This window comes from Magallana gigas, chromosome 5 (assembly GCF_963853765.1).
Source record: "Magallana gigas chromosome 5, xbMagGiga1.1, whole genome shotgun sequence".
In the NCBI taxonomy this organism is placed as follows: Eukaryota; Metazoa; Mollusca; class Bivalvia; order Ostreida; family Ostreidae; genus Magallana; species Magallana gigas.
The window spans coordinates 49,534,298-49,553,406 of NC_088857.1; the positions used below are offsets into that span (position 1 = coordinate 49,534,298).

General features: G+C 32.8%; 1 protein-coding gene across 4 annotated transcripts in view; it reads right to left on the reverse strand.

Moving 5' to 3' along the window:
* Positions 1 to 19,109, reverse strand: part of LOC105331210 (MAM and LDL-receptor class A domain-containing protein 2) — a 100,041-nt gene that overhangs the window by 53,548 nt on the left and 27,384 nt on the right. For 3 of the 4 annotated variants that reach the window (XM_066086117.1, XM_066086115.1, XM_066086116.1), the window contains exons 13-26: positions 18,745 to 18,836; positions 18,503 to 18,605; positions 17,284 to 17,447; positions 16,359 to 16,434; positions 15,983 to 16,081; positions 13,014 to 13,221; positions 12,663 to 12,799; positions 10,761 to 10,877; positions 9,882 to 9,941; positions 9,675 to 9,761; positions 8,765 to 8,900; positions 7,752 to 7,954; positions 5,673 to 5,906; positions 5,355 to 5,533 (exon numbers count right to left, since the gene is read on the reverse strand). In XM_066086117.1, coding sequence (XP_065942189.1) covers positions 5,355 to 5,533; positions 5,673 to 5,906; positions 7,752 to 7,954; positions 8,765 to 8,900; positions 9,675 to 9,761; positions 9,882 to 9,941; positions 10,761 to 10,877; positions 12,663 to 12,799; positions 13,014 to 13,221; positions 15,983 to 16,081; positions 16,359 to 16,434; positions 17,284 to 17,447; positions 18,503 to 18,605; positions 18,745 to 18,836 — 1,895 coding nt within the window. The remainder of the gene's footprint in view (positions 1 to 5,354; positions 5,534 to 5,672; positions 5,907 to 7,751; positions 7,955 to 8,764; positions 8,901 to 9,674; positions 9,762 to 9,881; positions 9,942 to 10,760; positions 10,878 to 12,662; positions 12,800 to 13,013; positions 13,222 to 15,982; positions 16,082 to 16,358; positions 16,435 to 17,283; positions 17,448 to 18,502; positions 18,606 to 18,744; positions 18,837 to 19,109) is intronic. The other variant, XM_066086118.1, reaches the window with a different exon arrangement.

Sequence of the window (19,109 nt, forward strand, 5' to 3'; positions counted from 1 at the left end):
ATATGCAGGTGTCCTGCACCACCTTAAAGCTGTTATTTACCTAATAAAATAGTGCAAGTGGATTTGAAGAATAGGTCATAAAAATACATGCATGTTACAAATGAATGATCTTTGTCTGAAGTTACGTACACAACACAGGTCTGCATGTCTCATTAGCGGGTACTAGTTTTACCCAGCTCTTCGATTAGATGGGTTCACGTGTATATATACATGGGTGTTGCTAAAACGCGGAACGGAAAACGGAACAGAAAGCGGAACGGAAGGGAAAACGGAAAATCTTATCTAATGTTATTTACCTCATAGATTTGTTAATCATCGTTCATGCTAAAACGATATACTTTATGTACCTTTTTAATTTTTTTTTGAAAGATTAGCAATATTAGATTATTTATTCAAGAATATTTATCTCCTCAAAATTAACAGTACATGCATTGACCACTATATTCTGTCCCAAAATATCCTCGATTCACTTTTTGCTGTATATTTATATATACCTCAGGGTTCAAGCAAATCTGTTTTAGAAGCATTAAACATTCTCATTATTCTTTCTTTAAAACGTCCTCTCTAGCTTATCAGCTGGTTTAAATACACGGCTAAAAATAAAGAAGTCTACGGGGTTTTGCATTTCAACAGACTCGGATGATAGTGTTGAAAAATTGTGCAAGGTCTTCTGAGTGACTTCCAAATGGAGAAAAGATGTCAACATTTTCCATTATAATCGTCCAAATGTGCTGCATGAATATTTTGGGATTGACAGACTATAGTCCCAAAATATAATCGGAAAATCAAACCAGGCAACGTCTAGAGCTCTCTATTCGGATCATATGTATATAACTGCTGGAATAAAAAACTGCTTAGCAATGCAAACGTAAACAAAATTGCATTGCTAAAAATACTAGTTTCACAAATTACTAGTTTCACAAATTACCGGGTATTTCAATGTTTACACTATTTTAATTTTTAATGTTGTCAGTCCTACGGTTTTTTTTCTTCCATCTCAATGATACTGTATCGTCTGTATGATAAAAGATCGTCTAGAACACCGAAAATTCAATTTTGATGTAAGTATAAGTAACTAAAGCTGAATGAATACAATGCTATAATTGATATTCATATGAATATTAATAAGATAACAACATGTTGATAATCATTCATTAGATATAAATAAAAGATACAAAGTAAATCGTTTCTGGCCAGTCTATACCCTTTTTAAGCGATAAACGTGATGATGTTTTCCATTCCGTTCCGCTTTCCGTTCCGTTTTCTGTTCCGCATTTTAGCAACACCCATACATGCATGTCTGTGTTTTCCGTATGCAGAAGATCAGCTAAAGGAATTCATTATTGTGTTTTAATTGGATTATCATTATGATGTTGACCAATTTAGGTAAGCATAATACATGTAGTAGCAGTAGCACAATATAATGAGATGCCAGCATACATATATAAGTTCTACTTTCACTTTCTAAATGTGATCTCCCTTTGACAGCATACTGTATCATCATCTTTTAATATTTAAATAAGCTTATCATCGTTACCTATCCTATCGCATTTGTAAAGTTTCTGTCATTTTAGTTGCAAAAGTTATTTTTTTCATTTGTCAGACTGCATGCACTATTGAGTTGACCCCATATTGACCCTGTATAAACAATTTCTTATTAAATATGTGTATTACATGTAAGTAGGTGTAGACACTTATCATTTTTATATGAGTTATAATAGGAAGGAAGGAGTATTTCTTTCTTAATGTATTATAATGCATCAAATACAATGTAGGTCATGACCTTATGGGACTGTTCTGACCCCACGAAACAGGAAAATACAAAATATCTTCTAATGTCATTATGATGCATCAAATGGTGTAAAGTACATTAATGACCCCCAGGTGTTGTCTTTAACCCCCCCCCCCCCCCCCCCCCCCCCCGCCTTTATGAAATAGGAAATGATATGATACACTGTATATTTTGTTAACTTCTGAGATCTGAGATCCTCATCCCTAATCCATATAATTTATTTTTGCTCTTTGTGTCATTGCGCGTAAAATTGTATGTAGATTATGCCCCCTTGGAGACACCCTGACATTTTTGAACTAGAAATAATAATGTATTTTATCTTATTGATATGTTATACAGTAGTGTTTGATCCATGTGGGTAATTCCTAGCCTAATGATGTCACTGCTTTGTTTAGGAGACTTTACAATTGCCCCAAATAGGCGAATACACATTGAAGTGATGCATATAATATTTTGTTTATAAATCTTAAAAATTGAATTAAGCAATTTCCAAAATGTTAATGTGAATCACGAGAGAAAAAGCAATCAAGAAATGATTTAAAATTTGCTACTGTACACATGTAAGAATGTACATATTAAGAAGACTGAATCTTTATAACCAGGTTAGATTGGGGGGGGGGGGAGTATAAACATTTATAATTTGAATTATTTATTGTTATTAATTTTAACTTGACAATGAATACTACTTATTGATCCCAAGGTAGAAATATGACCTCTGATCATATCTCAATAGATCATTTCTCAATTATGCAAGGTGTAATATAATTTTTTTTTTAAGAATAACATTTTTTACCAGTTTATAAAAGTTTTTAGACACCCAAATTATATTTTGATTTTAATAGATCATTCGACAAGGGGGGGGGGGGGGGGGGGGGGGGGGGGGGAGAACAGTTTATATTTGAGTTTGTTTGGGAGTGGGGGTTCCAAATCATATATTTGACAATTTTTTAATGTAATTTAAAATAAGCCATACTACAGTCATGAACATGAATAGTATAGAACAAAACACAAACTAATACATGTACATGTATATATACATAGGAAGTATTACAAAACAGATGATTGACCTATATCTGGGTTCTTAAATTGAATCATATATCATGTACATATTATATTATTGTTTCTTGGTTCAAGGCATTTAAGATGGTATGTAGGTCATGATCCCAAGTGCTCTTCCTGAAATTATTAAATATCATAAAAACTATTGAGATGCCCACCTTAATCCAAAGATATTATTCCTCCTTAAGTCATGCAGGCGCATCAGATCATTATGGCATATATAAAGTCATGATCCTAAGGGGTCATCCTGACCCCCTTAGAATCAGAAATTGTCAATTATTGATGTTTGATGATCCTATCTCTATTTAATCTTTATTATTAAGTATCCCAAATGAAATTTGGAGACTTATTGTTTTTGTACGGTTCTTAATACGGTACATGTATTATTATTCTTCATCTTCTTTTTCTTCTTTCCTGCTCTGAACTTGTTTCTCAGAGATGGCTGAACAGAATTGTATAAAACTCTAGGATATGGAAGGCCTGCATATCTAGTTGTGCACCCTGGTTTGATTTTTCTCATTTTGGGTAAGACAACCACTTTTCGGGGGAGGGGGGGGAGGGGGTGTCAAAAGGGTGTGGGGTCTAACATTGAACCTTGTAAGAAGAATTGTAGACTCTATTGTAAATGGTAACTTGAAAACGGACAAAGATAATAATATAGGGTTTTCATAATCATATATTGGCTGTTACTGGCAATATAAAGGGTTTATTAGATCTGACCCCTGGGGTCATCCCCACCCCCCAGGAATTTGAAATTACCATATATCTCAGAAACTGTTATAATCATGACCCCTAAACCATATATATTCATGTTTCTGATGTCAAGGGGCATCAAATGTTATGTAGGTCATGGGCCCTGTGGGTGGTCCTGACCCCTCAAACAGCAAGTCCCTTAATATCTTCAAAACAGTTGAGATCCCCACCCTTAAACCATATATATTCTTGTTCCTTGTGTCAAGGGGCATCAAATGGTATGTAGGTCATGGGCCCCGGGGGTGGTCATGACCCCCCTTGAACAGGAAGTGCACGAATATCTCGAAAACGGTTGAGATCCCCACCCCTTAACCATATATATTCTTAATCCTTAAAGGGCATCAAAAGGTATGTACCGGTAGGTAATGGGCCTCAGGGTTAAATTTAATTTTTCAAAACCATAATGCACATCTATGGAACAGTTCCTATCATATCCCAAGATATGATGTGTCTATCCATTAAATCATAAAAGGAGTTCTAGGATCTATGTTTTTTAAGTGATAAACGTCAATTTTCTGCTACTTTTTGACTCCCTGAGTGAAATTTAAATTTTGAAAACCTTACTGCACATCTATAGAACAGTCCCTATCATATCCCAAGATATGATTGTCTATCCATTAAATCATAAGAGGAGCTCTTGGATCAATGTTTGTTTTTTTAGTGATAAACGTCAATTTTCTGCTACTATTTGACTCCCTGGATGAAATTTAAATTTTTAAAAGCTTATTGCACATCTATAGGACAGCCCCAATTATATCCCAAGAGATGACGCAGCTACTCCAAAAGTTGTAGGAGGAGTTCTGGGAATCATATTTTTTTGCAAAAAAACATCATTTTTTGTTGCCCACTGATCCCCTTAATAAAAAAAAAAATTCTGGAACCTGATCACGCCTCAATATGACACCCCAAATCATACTCTAGAAGATCATTTGGCTACTGCCAAAAAAAAATGACGTTTTTGAAACCAGTTTTTTTGTTAAAAAAACGTCATTTTTTAGCCATTAAATGACCCCGAGGACAAAATTGAAAATTCCGAAACCTTATTGCGCATCTATAGGATACCCTAAAACATATTCCTAAAGATGATTTGTCTACTGTTGAAAATGTAGGAGGAGTTCGAGGAAGAAGGTTTTTTTTGAAAAAACGTCATTTTTTACCAATTATTTGACCCCCAGGACTAACAGAGAATTTTTGAAACCTTTTTACAAAACAACATGATACCCCAAATCAAACTTCAAGAGTTCAGTTTGCTGGTTTATAAGATGTAGGAGCAGTTTGAGAAAGTAAAACGTGACAGACGGACGGACAAACGGACGGACGGACGGAACAGGGTAACAACAATATACCCGAACTTTCTTTAGAAAGTGCGGGTATAATGAATTAATGTTCTGTGTTGAAATTCTATAAATGAGTATTGTACTGTGATCCTTCTAGCAACAAAACGGTTTTTGGACATGAAGTTTTCAAATTTCAGCCAATATTAAGGACAAATAGGTTCCCAAATGACTTTTTAAGAAAGCCCTTCACCAAAGGGTGCTTGTGCCAACTTAAGTTGAAATTGGTTCAGTAGATCCAAGAAATATGAAACTGTGAAAAGTTTGTAACAAAATCCAATGATCATATGGAAAGACAGATAGGTAGCTGGATAGATGTCATAAATTTGTGATCATTAACACTAAAGCTTATTTGAACCTCTATGATCAGAAGAGTCATAAAACCTTCATCACACAGAATCACTGATTTTACTAACTCTCAAGGATGAGCTTCTGGGTAGAGGAACAATAGCATTTGACCACACATTTCCTTGGTTTCCATGTCTCCACCACAACCTCTGGGTGCCATTTTCTACCGTGAAGACATTGACATTCAGGGTGTTGATGGTGGTTCCATACATGTGGTAATCAAATCGAAGACATCCACCATTAACAACTAAGTCAAATGAAAAAGGCATGAAAATTAGAAGACATCCACTTTTAGCAACTAAGTTAAATGAAAAATGCATGAAAATTATTGTTACAGTATCTAAAATATGCTCCAGTCAGCAATATATTTTCCATTGTGTACATACCGGTATTGAAAGTCCTGGATATCAAAACAGCATTTGCATTGTTATTATTACTAGATGTCTCAATGTAGAGATAATAACTTCCATCAGAAGCATATGATGGTCCTGTTGAAGAACTCGGTGAAGATCCTGAATATCGCGTCCAATCAAAGTTGTCATTGGTCATTTGAGTTAGTCCACAACTCAATTCTGACTCCCAATAACTTGACTCAAAGCTGCAGGTCATTAGGTCAGTACCTATATCAAATTATGAAATTTATTATGAGAACCAAAATTTTAATGTCAGATGTCGAAGTTAATATTTGGTTAAATAGAGCCTACAATTCTTTAATTTGTTATGTAAACAAGAAGGTGAGAATGGGAGAAGTTACTGACAGAGCTGAAAAAATTTAAACAGGTAATCACAGATAACAGAGCTCACAAACATCACCTTTACAAGACAACCTTTATCATATTATTATAAGAAAATCATAGTTAATGATTTTTTTAAATAAAATATTGGATACTGAAATGTAGTTTGACATAATATTGTATAATATCACTTGAGACAAAATTGAAAAAAAATCATATATAAATTTCATACTGTATTGTATGATACAATTGTTACCAATACACAACTATACAATACAATATTTTATCTTATGATAATATACCATATTGTGCCTCATTATATGTAATATAGTACTCTATAATACTGTATAATAAGATACAATATGAAATTGTATCATATGATATGACATTTTTTCTAAATAGTAAATTGTATTATATGATATTCTATCATATTATACAATATTGTGTCATTTCAACTAATACAATATCATAACATAGCATCTGAAACCTATGGCTCAGATCCAGCATTCAAGCCTGTCAGGTGCATTAGTATCATAAGATTCACAATCCATACAAGTTTGATGAAGTTTGGACCAGTAATGATTAAGATATAGTCATCAAAGGGCACATGCTCCAAACACTTTAACCTACTTCAACCTTAACCACATCCAGCATCCCAAAACAATGACTCAAATTCAGCATTCAAACCTTTTCAGTGCTTAAGAATCATAAGATGACCATTCATGCGAGTTTGGTGAAGTTAGGACCAGCAATAAGTAAGATATAGTCATCAAAGGACATCTGCTCCAAAAACTTAAACCAGCTCTAAAAACCTTTTCCTCATTCAGCCTCCGAAACCTCGGGCTCACACTCAGAATTCAAGCCTGTCAAGTGCATAGCTATCAAAAGATCCAGTCCATGCAAGTTCAGTGTAGATAGGACCATTAATAACTAATTTATTTAAAAAACTGTTTCAATATCATCAATAATAGACATAAATGTATAATGCACACATTATTATATTTCAATACTACATGTACTGGGATATGCAATTTTTATCACAACTTACTGTAACATTTGGATTACTCCAGACATTTTCATTTTTTTAAATGTATAATTAGAAATAATTGTTTTCTTTAGTTTCATACACAGAATGAAAAGGTATTCTATTAGTGAAATTGAAAAAAAAACTGGAACATATTCCTATTGTTGAATGTACTAAATAAAGTTTGGAAACAGCACCAATAATCAATATATCAACAGGATTAAAAATGAATGACCCAATCGCTATTTCAAAGCATAAAAGCAGTGCCCCCCCCCCACCTTTATTTTTTTCAAAAATTCTTAGCGCTAGGGCCTCGGAGAAAAAAAATATCACCTTTATCATAAAATATGGTAATAACTACTTAAATGATAATAATTTTGTTCACATCTAAAATAATTTATCAATTAACCATTGAAGTTGTTACATTAGTTTGAGTAAATGTCATTAATTTTTTTCCACTAGCTTTAGGGTATTTGACTTTTGAAAACCCTTTATTTGGATGGTTAGAATAAGATAATTCTACTATTAATTCATGGTGAATCAGATTTTGTGGATTGTAAAAAGTCTTTCTGAATATGTGTGAAAAAATGCATTTTTCTTTATCAAATTATCATTCAATTATAAAGACATTGTGTCAACACTGACAAAAAAATGTAAATTTGCGGGTATAAACTTTATTGAGGATTTCACAAAAATCTTATTACTACCTGGGATGACAACTGTATCTATTCCTCCACACGATACAGCAGCATCTCTTTGGGGGTCAGGACAGGACGATTCATTTCTGTTGTACCAACATTGTGAAAGTGAGTTCTCAAAACCCCTACATTGCAGTCCACTGAAATAGGAGGGGACGTCATCTGCAGCATTCCCATAATACCCTGACGGCATCACAACAGCTGATTTAAACCTGCATAATTAAGAATCAAGAAAATATTTATACATTTATTATCACATTTGAACATGCTAATAGCGAATTCAAGTTAACAGCAGTCAGTTTCATTCAGCTAATATGAAGTTGTATTACAAACTTTTAAATGATATGTTAAGAATAATGGTTATAAAGAAAGTAGCTTTTCCTTTGAGCTTCATTATAACTGTGATTTAATTACTTTATTATGTTCACAAACACTGACTTCTTGGTTTTTTTTTCTTTTACATAAAATAAATACTACATACATTTTACTTTCAGAGCAAAGTTTGAAAATAGTACACTCTGAAAATTACATGAAAAACTTGAGAAAAATCACAGCATTTTTGCATTAAACCTAGACTAAAAGCCCTTCATCGATTGAGTCTTATGTAAATAATACTAATATTTGCCAAAAACAGTCCAGTATGACTTTAAATGTTTGAACTTCCCTGTTTCATCCTGATTGCAGCGCATTTGGTACCTTTCTTTAGTTTTATATATCAAAGGAATGACTGCTAAGATACTTCTTGTTGTTGTTGAAGAATTATGTGAGGTGTATCAAGCTCAACTCCATTTAAGGAATACTTCACATAATGAAATTGTCAATCCACCCCCCTTCCCTCTCATGATTCTGGTTATTTTTTTTAAATATTAACTAATAGAAATGCATGGGACATATACATATACACACATATACCAGGTAATTGGACTGACTAAGCAACACTGGACACCCTTAGAATAAAATCTTACAATACAATTGCAGTTTAAATTCTGAGTATGAACATGATGAAACAATTATATTCTTACATTGGAGTTACCATTCTGCAGATAACTGTAGCATCAGTTGTTGTTAAGTTGTCAGCACAGAGTGTGCCCCAAACACCATTTACTTTAACTTCCACTCGTCCTTCATAGCAACTCAAACCATTGACCAATCTGACCTCTAAAAGAGAAACAGTTATTTGATCAATTTTAACAGATTCTTGCTATAGAGAAACAGGTTAGCATATCTTTCTTTATTATTGTTTCTTTAAAATGTGCCAACTGACAATATACATTTAACAACAAAGAAGGTAATTCTTCAAATTTGATTTTTCAAGACAAAACTTTCCAAAAAAGGAAGAGTTCAATGACCCATAGGCTGTGGTATAAAAAAATTGAAAAATTCTTCATACAATATAGTATTAATATGAATTTCACAAACTCAAGCCTTTGTTATATTCATAAAATATTTCTATTCTATACATTCATAAAGTTGTGGTCCTTCTCTGAACCTCTGGATATATAGTATGAATAGAATAAACTTGAAAATCCTAGCTAATTTCAAATGTTTCATAAAATATATCCCGTATCCCAAGATTAGATTTATTCTTTAAATTCTATGAGGTAATATTACATGGATATCATTTATAAAAAGCTTCACATATAATGTTCTGATATTTCCAACTAAATGACGTTCTCTAGAGAAGATTTTTAACCAACCCAAATGCACCCTACTTCATTATTTCCAAAATCATCTTCCCTCAAAGAGGGCCTTAACTATTTTAGTTTTAGTCAGTGTTTCTGGAGATGAAGTTTTAAATGTAAAAGGATTTAACAGAGAGATCAGAGCAAGAGATTTCACTTAGACCCTTAGCCTAACCAAAATAGTACACAGAAAAAGAGCCTTTTTACATTGGTAAGCATTGGATGATTATAAAATGACTTAATTAGGTACCAAGGTGCGAGATATTTGTGGCTGGTGATGGACTGGGGGTGTCTGCGGTGATGTTGGAGGGTCCAGGACTGACTGTGGTGGTATTAAAGGGATAAACAGTGGTTGTTGACTTATTGGAGGGATAAACAGTGGTTGTTGACACATTGGAGGGATAAGCAGAGGTTGTTGACACATTGGAGGGATAAACAGTGGTTGTTGACACATTGGAGGGATAAACAGTGGTTGTTGACACATTGGAGGGATAATCAGAGGTTGTTGACCCATTTCCTACAACAAGAAATACATTTGAAATAGATTTTCATCTAGGATGAACTGTATCCTGCTTAATCTTTATTTTCCATCTACAATAACTGCTAATTTGCACACCAAAGTCAATTGTTGACATGCACTCATTAGACAACCTAAATTCAATTTCAAACAGGTTGATTTAGATATTAATCAATATTCTGTTTAGAGTCTGAACACAAGATGTCTGGAACACAATCACACATTTCATAAACAAGTTTCAAATAATTTTCAAGCTGAAAATACATTTCACTTTGTCACTTGTAGTACTGTGTTACTTATTTATGATTATATAATGACACTGCCACACCTTTGAATATGAAAATTTTGTGTGTTCATAGATTAGTTAGGATTGATACATGTATTTGAATTGCTGCCTTCTCATCTTTCAGGGGACAATAAACTTGATATTGTCCAAATGAGCAGTAAACATATGCTGGATAGGTATTATATTATACTATAGAAAACTTATCAGCAATGCTGTATTGTTGTTTAGAAATAAGTGTTTGAGATATTGACCTTTAAATAGCACATGAAAAGTCCTTATTTAATGTGAAGGAATTTCAGTACTGTTTGTAAGTAGTTTTCATGACAATTCACCATATGCAAATTAAACTATTTGATGGTAAATCTTGTTTCAATAAAATTACAGGTTTATTTGTCTTAATTTTACATTGATAAAATACACAGAAGTATAAGAAATATATGCATATTTATGATTTAATCATGTTCAGCTTTGATATGTTCAGACTTCTCACATACAATCCCCAAACGGATTTAGCCAGCTAAGTTTCTCCTCACCTCCTGAGCAGTACTGCTCATCAAATCCGCTTGGACAATCAAAGAGGCTGTCACACAGTTGGGACCGATAGATGCACTTCTTACCATTTGGGCAAGGTACTTCATAGTATGCACAAACTAAAAAGAGAGAATTTAAAATAAATACATAGAACATTGCAAAACTCATGTCATATATATATTCATGCAGCTTAACACTCGCTGTTTGATCGAACACATGCAAATGACAAACATTTCAGGTTGTGATTTATGTAAACTTCTTTCAATTTCTGTAAACCTTCGCAATTGTTAAGATTACTTTCCTCAAGAAAAAAAATTGTCATAAAGATTCCTTTATTTTTTTTTATGATGATGACTTCATCTTTTTCAAATACTATTAAAAAGAGTAAGGGGCACCTCAATATTTTGGGAAACATAAACTCTGAAACATGCTTCAACACCAGTTGCACTGTTAGGTTTGATACAATGTAGGAACGAATGGTGCAATTTCCATTTGACATCCTCTCCATAGGCCTTCTATCTACCCCTCGTGAACTCATTTTGAAACATCAAGAAAGTTCTCTTGATTACCAAAAGATTGACAAATACGAATTTACGCATAAACTGGCCAACTCATCGGGAGGTGAATGTCAATAAACAAAATATAACAAATAGTGCAAAACTATACTATTCAATAATTTAGTTGAGTATCTAAAACAAAAGGCACATAAATATTGTGCATGAAAATGCATGTTTAGACATACATGTAATTGAGGAGACCAAATTGTTTTGAGGAAAATAAGGGCATATATTGTATATAAACATCTAACTTTTATCAGATTAAATATGACACAGGCAATTATTTTCTTAAAACCACTTTGCATGAATTCATAGTATCTCCTTTTTCTCCATTATTCTGGAGATTATAAATTGGCATGCATGTGTGTGTGTGTGTGGGGGGGGGGGGGGGGGGGGAGAGAGAGAGAGAGAGAGAGAGAGAGCTAGTGTACATTAATGTGGATTCACAATTTCCCCTATTCCTGGCAGAAGCACAAAATCTGTGCTTTAAAAGTTATTAGTAACTTGCATGAAGAATTTAATGGCATTTATTGTTTTCACATAATTTGCGTGTAAATAATGTTAATCCATCTGAAACTAGTGCATCACCGCTGACAAGACTAAGTTCTTGAAAATAATCGATATAATGTATGCTGAAGCATTCTTTTTTAAGAAACTTATTTACAAATACCTTGAAAATAGTCAGATTTTAAATAGTACGAACAATTTAGATACTTTTTGTAGTCGTATGTATTCCTACGCCAGAGCTCCTTCAACCATCGGCTGTCTTCGTGAATCTCCGACAAGCAGAATCATTCTATATTTAGAGGTCACGTCATCAAGCTATCATGTGACCTGGGGTACACATTGGCAGAGAGTATCTCTTGCATGTAGGAGATTAATGGAGACAGCCGAGCATCTGGTTGAATGAGACTAGAGTTCATTATTGCTTGGATCCATACAATATTTGAAATATTTCAATTACTGATATATAATGTTAGTTTGATGGAATTCAATTCTATCTTAAAATATTACACAACACAATTCATATGGGGTTTTCTTGAAATTCTTGTCCGAAAAGTCCAAGAATTCATATTATAAAAATGTGTGTAATTCAAATACATATTATAAACTACTTGCCAAGCAAAACAACATATCGTTGATTTTAAAATAAATAATAATCTATAAAATCAACTCTCGTCAGTACTTCAGTACTTTGATTTAATGGGTGGCACTGTAGCTCCCAGGTCGTCCATCCAAATTTTTTTTCAGACAGGGAGCTGCAAACCTGCAGCTAGTTTTATACACATCACATTATGTACATTATATGTGTTTAATGAGAAAAAAACCCAAAAAATATTTACTTACAAACTGGTTGTGGTTCAACTGCCTCTATCCGGAAATGAAATCCAGTTCTTGATACAATACTATCAGAGTTAAACACTATTCTGACTGAATCCTCTCTAGTTTGTATTGTAGTTCCACTTGATAAGGTACCAGAGTAACTGAAAATTGTAGTTTAATGAAGAATTCTAAGGTGGGTACAGCCCAGTAAATACATGAATTCTCAAAACAAACAGTGCATGGGTATTTCAATTAAGAGAAAAATAACATGTCAGCTGATGAACGAAAACATGGTTAACAGTAATCAATTCATGTATATCATAAAAGAATTTTACTTTCAAAGGCAGAATCAAGTTTTACAATGACAGTACATACCTTCGAATTATCCCTCCCGCATCATTGTAAATCCGAACAGTATCATAGCCACTTTCAGTGTTAAAGTTCAGGACAATTATTCTGACAACAAAATCCCTCTGTACAGCAATGTTCCATGAGCAGTATACACTGTTTGGATAATTATTGGGATAGTTTGGACTTGTGATTTCCATGTAAGTCACGTCAGTAAAATTCCCTCCACATGACCCTATTTCACAAACAATTATTCAGTCATATATACCCATCAATTTTCCTATCTTTAAGTTAATACTTTATTTTACAGAGTGTGATAAGATTTTCTAGATCCAATGCTGTGGTTTTCCAAATCCATATCCCCACTCTAATACTGGTGACGTAAAACACAATAAATAAAGTCTATATATTTTAGCACACTTCAAAAGAGTTTGTGTAAAATTAGTTCAGTTCAATATGTAAACAATGTATAATTGAATTGAAAAAGATGGTACAGTTATTTTTACCTTTTCATGGAAGGATATATAAATAATTCATCACAACAGTAACTTGATCCTACAAGTCAGGTCAATCTCATAGCCAGGCAAGGCTCATTAGCAGCAGAACTGCAGCTCCACAGGAAATTTTTGTTGACGAACCATGGAGCTACAGTTCCATCCATACAAAAAACTGTATATATATTGCACACAAAAAGTTGCACATGGTTTTAGACTTTGAAAATGTTCAAAGCAAGTAAAGTGGTGAATCAGTAGTAAAACATTTCGGGAATTTTTTGGTACAAAAATATATAATATAATATAATGTTCCTAAAATAGTTTTATATATATTAGGGATGGCAATCGGTTACAAATTGAATTGCTATTCGGTTAATCGCATGACATTCCGACCTATTGAACGGTTAATCGTATCAGAAATTACTTTCTGGAAACACATTTTTTTCTTCTCATATGAACTTTATTTTTACATGCAAGAAGACTCAAAGTACGGTTATTTGTCAGTATGGTCATGTTTAATGAATTTTTTTCTATAGTAATAATTGTCTTTATCTTCATATTAAATCAGTCCTTTCATTTCAGTTTTAGTTCAAAATACTATCTGATTTATAATGACAGATGATAATCGGCTTCGAAGTTTGTTTTCAATGCCTGTCGAAAATATCCTATCAGATCATTGATGTATCTAGTATTGATAAATATTTTCTTGCTAGACCAGCAAAATTTGGAAACAGCTAGTACTTAATTTTAGGACCAACATTTTAGAGGATCAACATTTTGCATTTCTTTTTATTTAAATATTTCAAAACTTCACTTTCCGACTTGTTCAGCTTGTCTTGAAACGCTGTCAGAAAGTCCAACGATTGTTTAGCTTTACATTTTTTTTTAGGAGGAGGGGGGTTGTTCTTCGCTAATGGTCTGGAGTTGCGCGCGTTTAATCAATGGTAAATCATCGAGCAGACACGGGAATGTAATTTTGAAGTAAATCAAATGCTCCTTTCACACGTAGTTGTATTGTGTGGTCTATGCATTGTGATGACTTGTAAGATTTTGAGATTTCGAGAATAAAACATCTACATTTCTAGCATTACCATATACAAAAGCAACGACTTTCCCCATCAAAATGGCGACAGAAAGAGTATGTTTATTACAAAATAGCAATTTCTTAATCATTCATGCATGATTAAAAAACAGTGGACAATACGGACAATTTCGATGTGTTTAAACAGTAATAAGCACCTTTAACTCCGGTACGCATCCCTTTAATTAAGCTAGAAGGAAACCAATTACACCCAAATTAAAGCTTTTAGCCATTTTTGAAAATGCTCAATTATGAAGTTAATAGTTCTAGGTTTTGAATTTTTATTAAATTGTGTCCGATTTTTTTAAATCCAATTAACCGATTTCAAAATTTGTAACCGGTTACCATCGTTCCGACTGATTATATGGTTAACCATTTAGCAATTGCCATCCCTGATATATATAAATAAGTTAAAATCTGTGCGCAACTTTTTGTGCACAATAAATATGCAGTTTGTTGTATGGATGGAACTGTAGCTCCACTGTCCATCAACCCAAATTTTTTGTGGAGCTACAGTTCTGCAGCTAGAGGTTCATCAAATCAAACACAACACTATATGTCTCTCATTTGATTGCAGATCTGTGCCTGGCAATTCGACATAATCCGACCCTTTGGATCAAGTTACTGTTATAATCACATGTATACCTGATATTGCTTCCAGCTGAGCTTTCTCAAAGGACTGCGAACGATAGCATTGTCTAGCCATCTAACTAAAAGTCATTTTTTGAAAGTTGTCTAATTAAAGTTAATTTTTTATAATAATGTAAACATTTATTTATATTTTCATCAAATATAAATGATTTGGTCAAACAAAGCGAGATAACTTTGTATTTTGGGTTAAAATAGCTCATTTCATAAAAGAAAATAACGGAAAACGGAAATGTTTTTTAAAACCTCTTTCCCCCCCGTGAAACAAAAATTCCTTTTGAGGGGTTTTAATTATTGTTATTTAGCATATTTTTACCAAAAGGTTTGTTGTTTCAAGGGGGGGAACATATGTCTACAGACCGTAATACATTCCAAAAAAAGAATTTTGCTTTGTAAATTTTCGAAAACTAATTAACAGATATGAATTAAAATGAAATTTTACTTTAATACATATCGCAAATATGCTATTATTAAGTTTTTATGCACATATTGGCCGCTAAATAAAATTTTCCTCACTCATAGAGACCGATTTCAAAGAATTTTTTTTTAGACCCAGCGTTAGCAAAACTTTTGTTTAAAAATAAATAATTTTATTACAAATTTTGTTTTGATATAAATTGATTAGGATTTGATTATACTTTTTAGTAGAAAACTTAGTTTTTGAATATCTGACAGAAATTCCAAAATTTTTGCATGTAAAATGTAGGCGGGAAACGGGCGTTAGCGTTCGCAGTTCTTTAAAGAAAGCTTAAATATTCAACTTATCTACTGACCAGGTGAACTGGTGGGAAATGGTGGTGTTGTTAATGTTGGAGTTGCTGCCGTTGTCGTCGGTGCATCAGTTGTTCTGGATGATGATGATGTAAAATTACCTGTGAGAAAAACTCAGATAAACAACATTTAAAATTCTCTGATACTGATGTACCACTTTTTTGGTAACATCCATTTGCATTTTGTCATAACTTTAAATTTGCATCTAAATTGTATTTCTATGTGATTCAAAAGTATTAAGTTAAAAGATTCATAATGCTTTAGTGTACTAATGGTATGGGAAAGATATTGAATAGATTTTTCATAATGATCATATTTAGAACTTTACTTTCAATGAGAGATGAAGATGATTAGAAGTAAATTATATTATGTACTCACATGGTCTCTCGTCAAGGTTCAAAAAGTCAACGGCAATGGCACCGTAACTAATTCCAGGGAAAGCGATCAGATTAAGCTATGGAATAATCAAAATACATATATGTATATTAATACATAGTTTCATTACCTCATTGAACATTAAGTATTAATTGTATTAGATATTTGGTTTTTTTTTTTTTTTTACCTATTTTTTGGATGTTTTTATTTGTTTGAATTACCTTGGCAGATTTATATCTATTAACCAACCAATTACTCGTTTACAAATTTGCATGCATGCTTGGGACCTACATTGTACCTACCAATCTTATCCCAGAAAACTATCTAGTCACTTGTACATTGTTCAAGTTTATATACATATTTGTGCTGATAACATCTATTGAACAATGAACACTGCAGCATTATCAGGATTTTCTGAGCTTGATGATGGGAGATTTTATTGATCAAGGTGACTATAATTACAAAACTCTTGATTTTTCATCACAGTTGAGCAGCTTTCAATGTATCATGCAATATTATATATCCTTTCATCACATACCCATCAATTTTCCTTTCTTGATACAGTTAAATTTACAGTGTAATTCATTTTCTGGATCACCACACTGTGGTTTTCCGAACAAATATCACTACTCTCTGAAATTTATGACGTAGTAGCCCAAAATTAATTTCTGGGTTTTTTCCCACAATTTAAATGAGTTTGTGTAAAAATAGTTTACTTAAATATGTAAACAATGTACAACTGGTTTGAAAAAGATGCAGTTCTGTCATTTTTACCTTTTAATGGAAGGGTACATCAATAAATACATGTACTAATTGTATCCACAGAGACTGATCAAGTTGAGTAACCAATTATTTGGATCAAGCTACAGTTATATCAATATATATATATACTCTGATATAAAAATATCACACATAATTATACACAAACCAGACGTTGTCCAAGTGGGCTGATTTCGACTTCACCACGATACCACCTCGAGCCATGGTCTCCTGACCTTATCCAGATATACCCAAAATAGTAATCATATATTCTCAGGTAGCTCGAGGATGATCCATTCATGCGGTAGTAGAAACTCAAGCAACGTGTGGTATCTATAAGAAATCAATCCATGATGAGATTTGTAAAACCTCTACCCTTTCCTACATTCAATCATTTGTAGCCCGTCACTCTAGAAAGACTTCTCAAATCTCCTGGGAGATATACAATTACACATCCTCAGATATTATCTGGTCCTAGGAGATTAGTTGAGTTCACTTTAAGCTTAATCATGAATGTGGAGATAGAGGTTATGAATCATTAAAGCATGTTGAAATTTTTTTTGAAGAAAATGTTATTTTCTACTAAAATGACAAAAAATATCATGGTTTTAAAATTTCTGTTAGCTCTGTTTTTGTGGGAAAAGCCATTAAGAAGCCTTAATTGGAGCAAAATTGAATTATTGTCGTCCTGTACAAAAATTAATCTGCTATAGATTCCTTACAAGTGAAATCTTTCTCCTGACAAAAATTCATGATTTTTTTCATATCTTATTTATCATAAAAATCTAAGTTACAGACAAACTTATCACACTAGCAGGTTTTTGCAGCAAAATAAAATTCTAAAAAATACAGCTCATATTGCTTTAACATATTCTGATTGGCCTTCTTTCTTATAATACCATATTTTGCCAAACATGCACTTTTTATCTATAAAATGTCTGTGAGAAAGGGGTGCTTATTATACACTCCAATTGGTTTATGACATATCCATAATACACCACATAGTCTTTAATTATAAAGAAACACTTTTTCTGTTTGCTTACCGAAAATTTTTAAATCTTTGGAAATTATTGTTCGAGTGTGTGTATAACATTAAATGTTGTGCTCATCTGTTGATAGATAATTTTAAATTATGGCCATTTAAAATAATTTTGAGATGTTTATTTATTCATCATTGGGTTGTGTTCTCACTATCCTGTTGCCACTACAGATCTATTCTCCACAAAGGAGGCCAATTCTAACAAAAAAATGAGCTTTGAGACTACTGATCTATTCATCATAAAATGTGAAGAGATAGGAAAATATGATGGGTTTTTTAGTGCTTGTATTATCGTGTGATGGGAATGAGAAAGAGCTTTATAACAACAAATTATACAAGCAAAACTTACTCAGAAACATTGTGAAATTCAAGTTTGTGGGTGCTGTGGTAAACATGTAGTATTCCCCACTGTATGCTGAAAATGACCCATAGTCATGAGAATCCACTGAACTCTGAAATAGAATAATAAATTTACATGTAATTGTATCTATACACTTATTATTCTGAGTGAGGATGCTCTCTTTACAGCATTCTAAAAATGTTCAATTCCATGATCCTATTTTTTTCTTCCCCCATAAACTAAACTCTTACATTCCTTCTTGTCCAGGTGTCTGAGCTATTTCTTATAAAACAATTCTCATCAGAACTTTCAAACGAACAGGTGGATGATTCCATGCCTTCTTCTATAAAAACAGAATATTACATTGATCCAAAAACAGCTTATATTGAGAGAGCTAGGGGAACAACTTTGATAAACTTTCGTTACTAAGTAGCGCAACCTTAATAATCAAGCATTTTAAGTCATAACTGATTCAAAGAATGTAAAATAATGAATACCGTCTGAATAATGTAATATTTTTCATTTTACACAAGTATTCAATTCTGGGAGTCAGCTGTTTTGTATCAAATCACCAGAAAATAAAGTCATGAACACTATTCATATTTTGTTATAATTT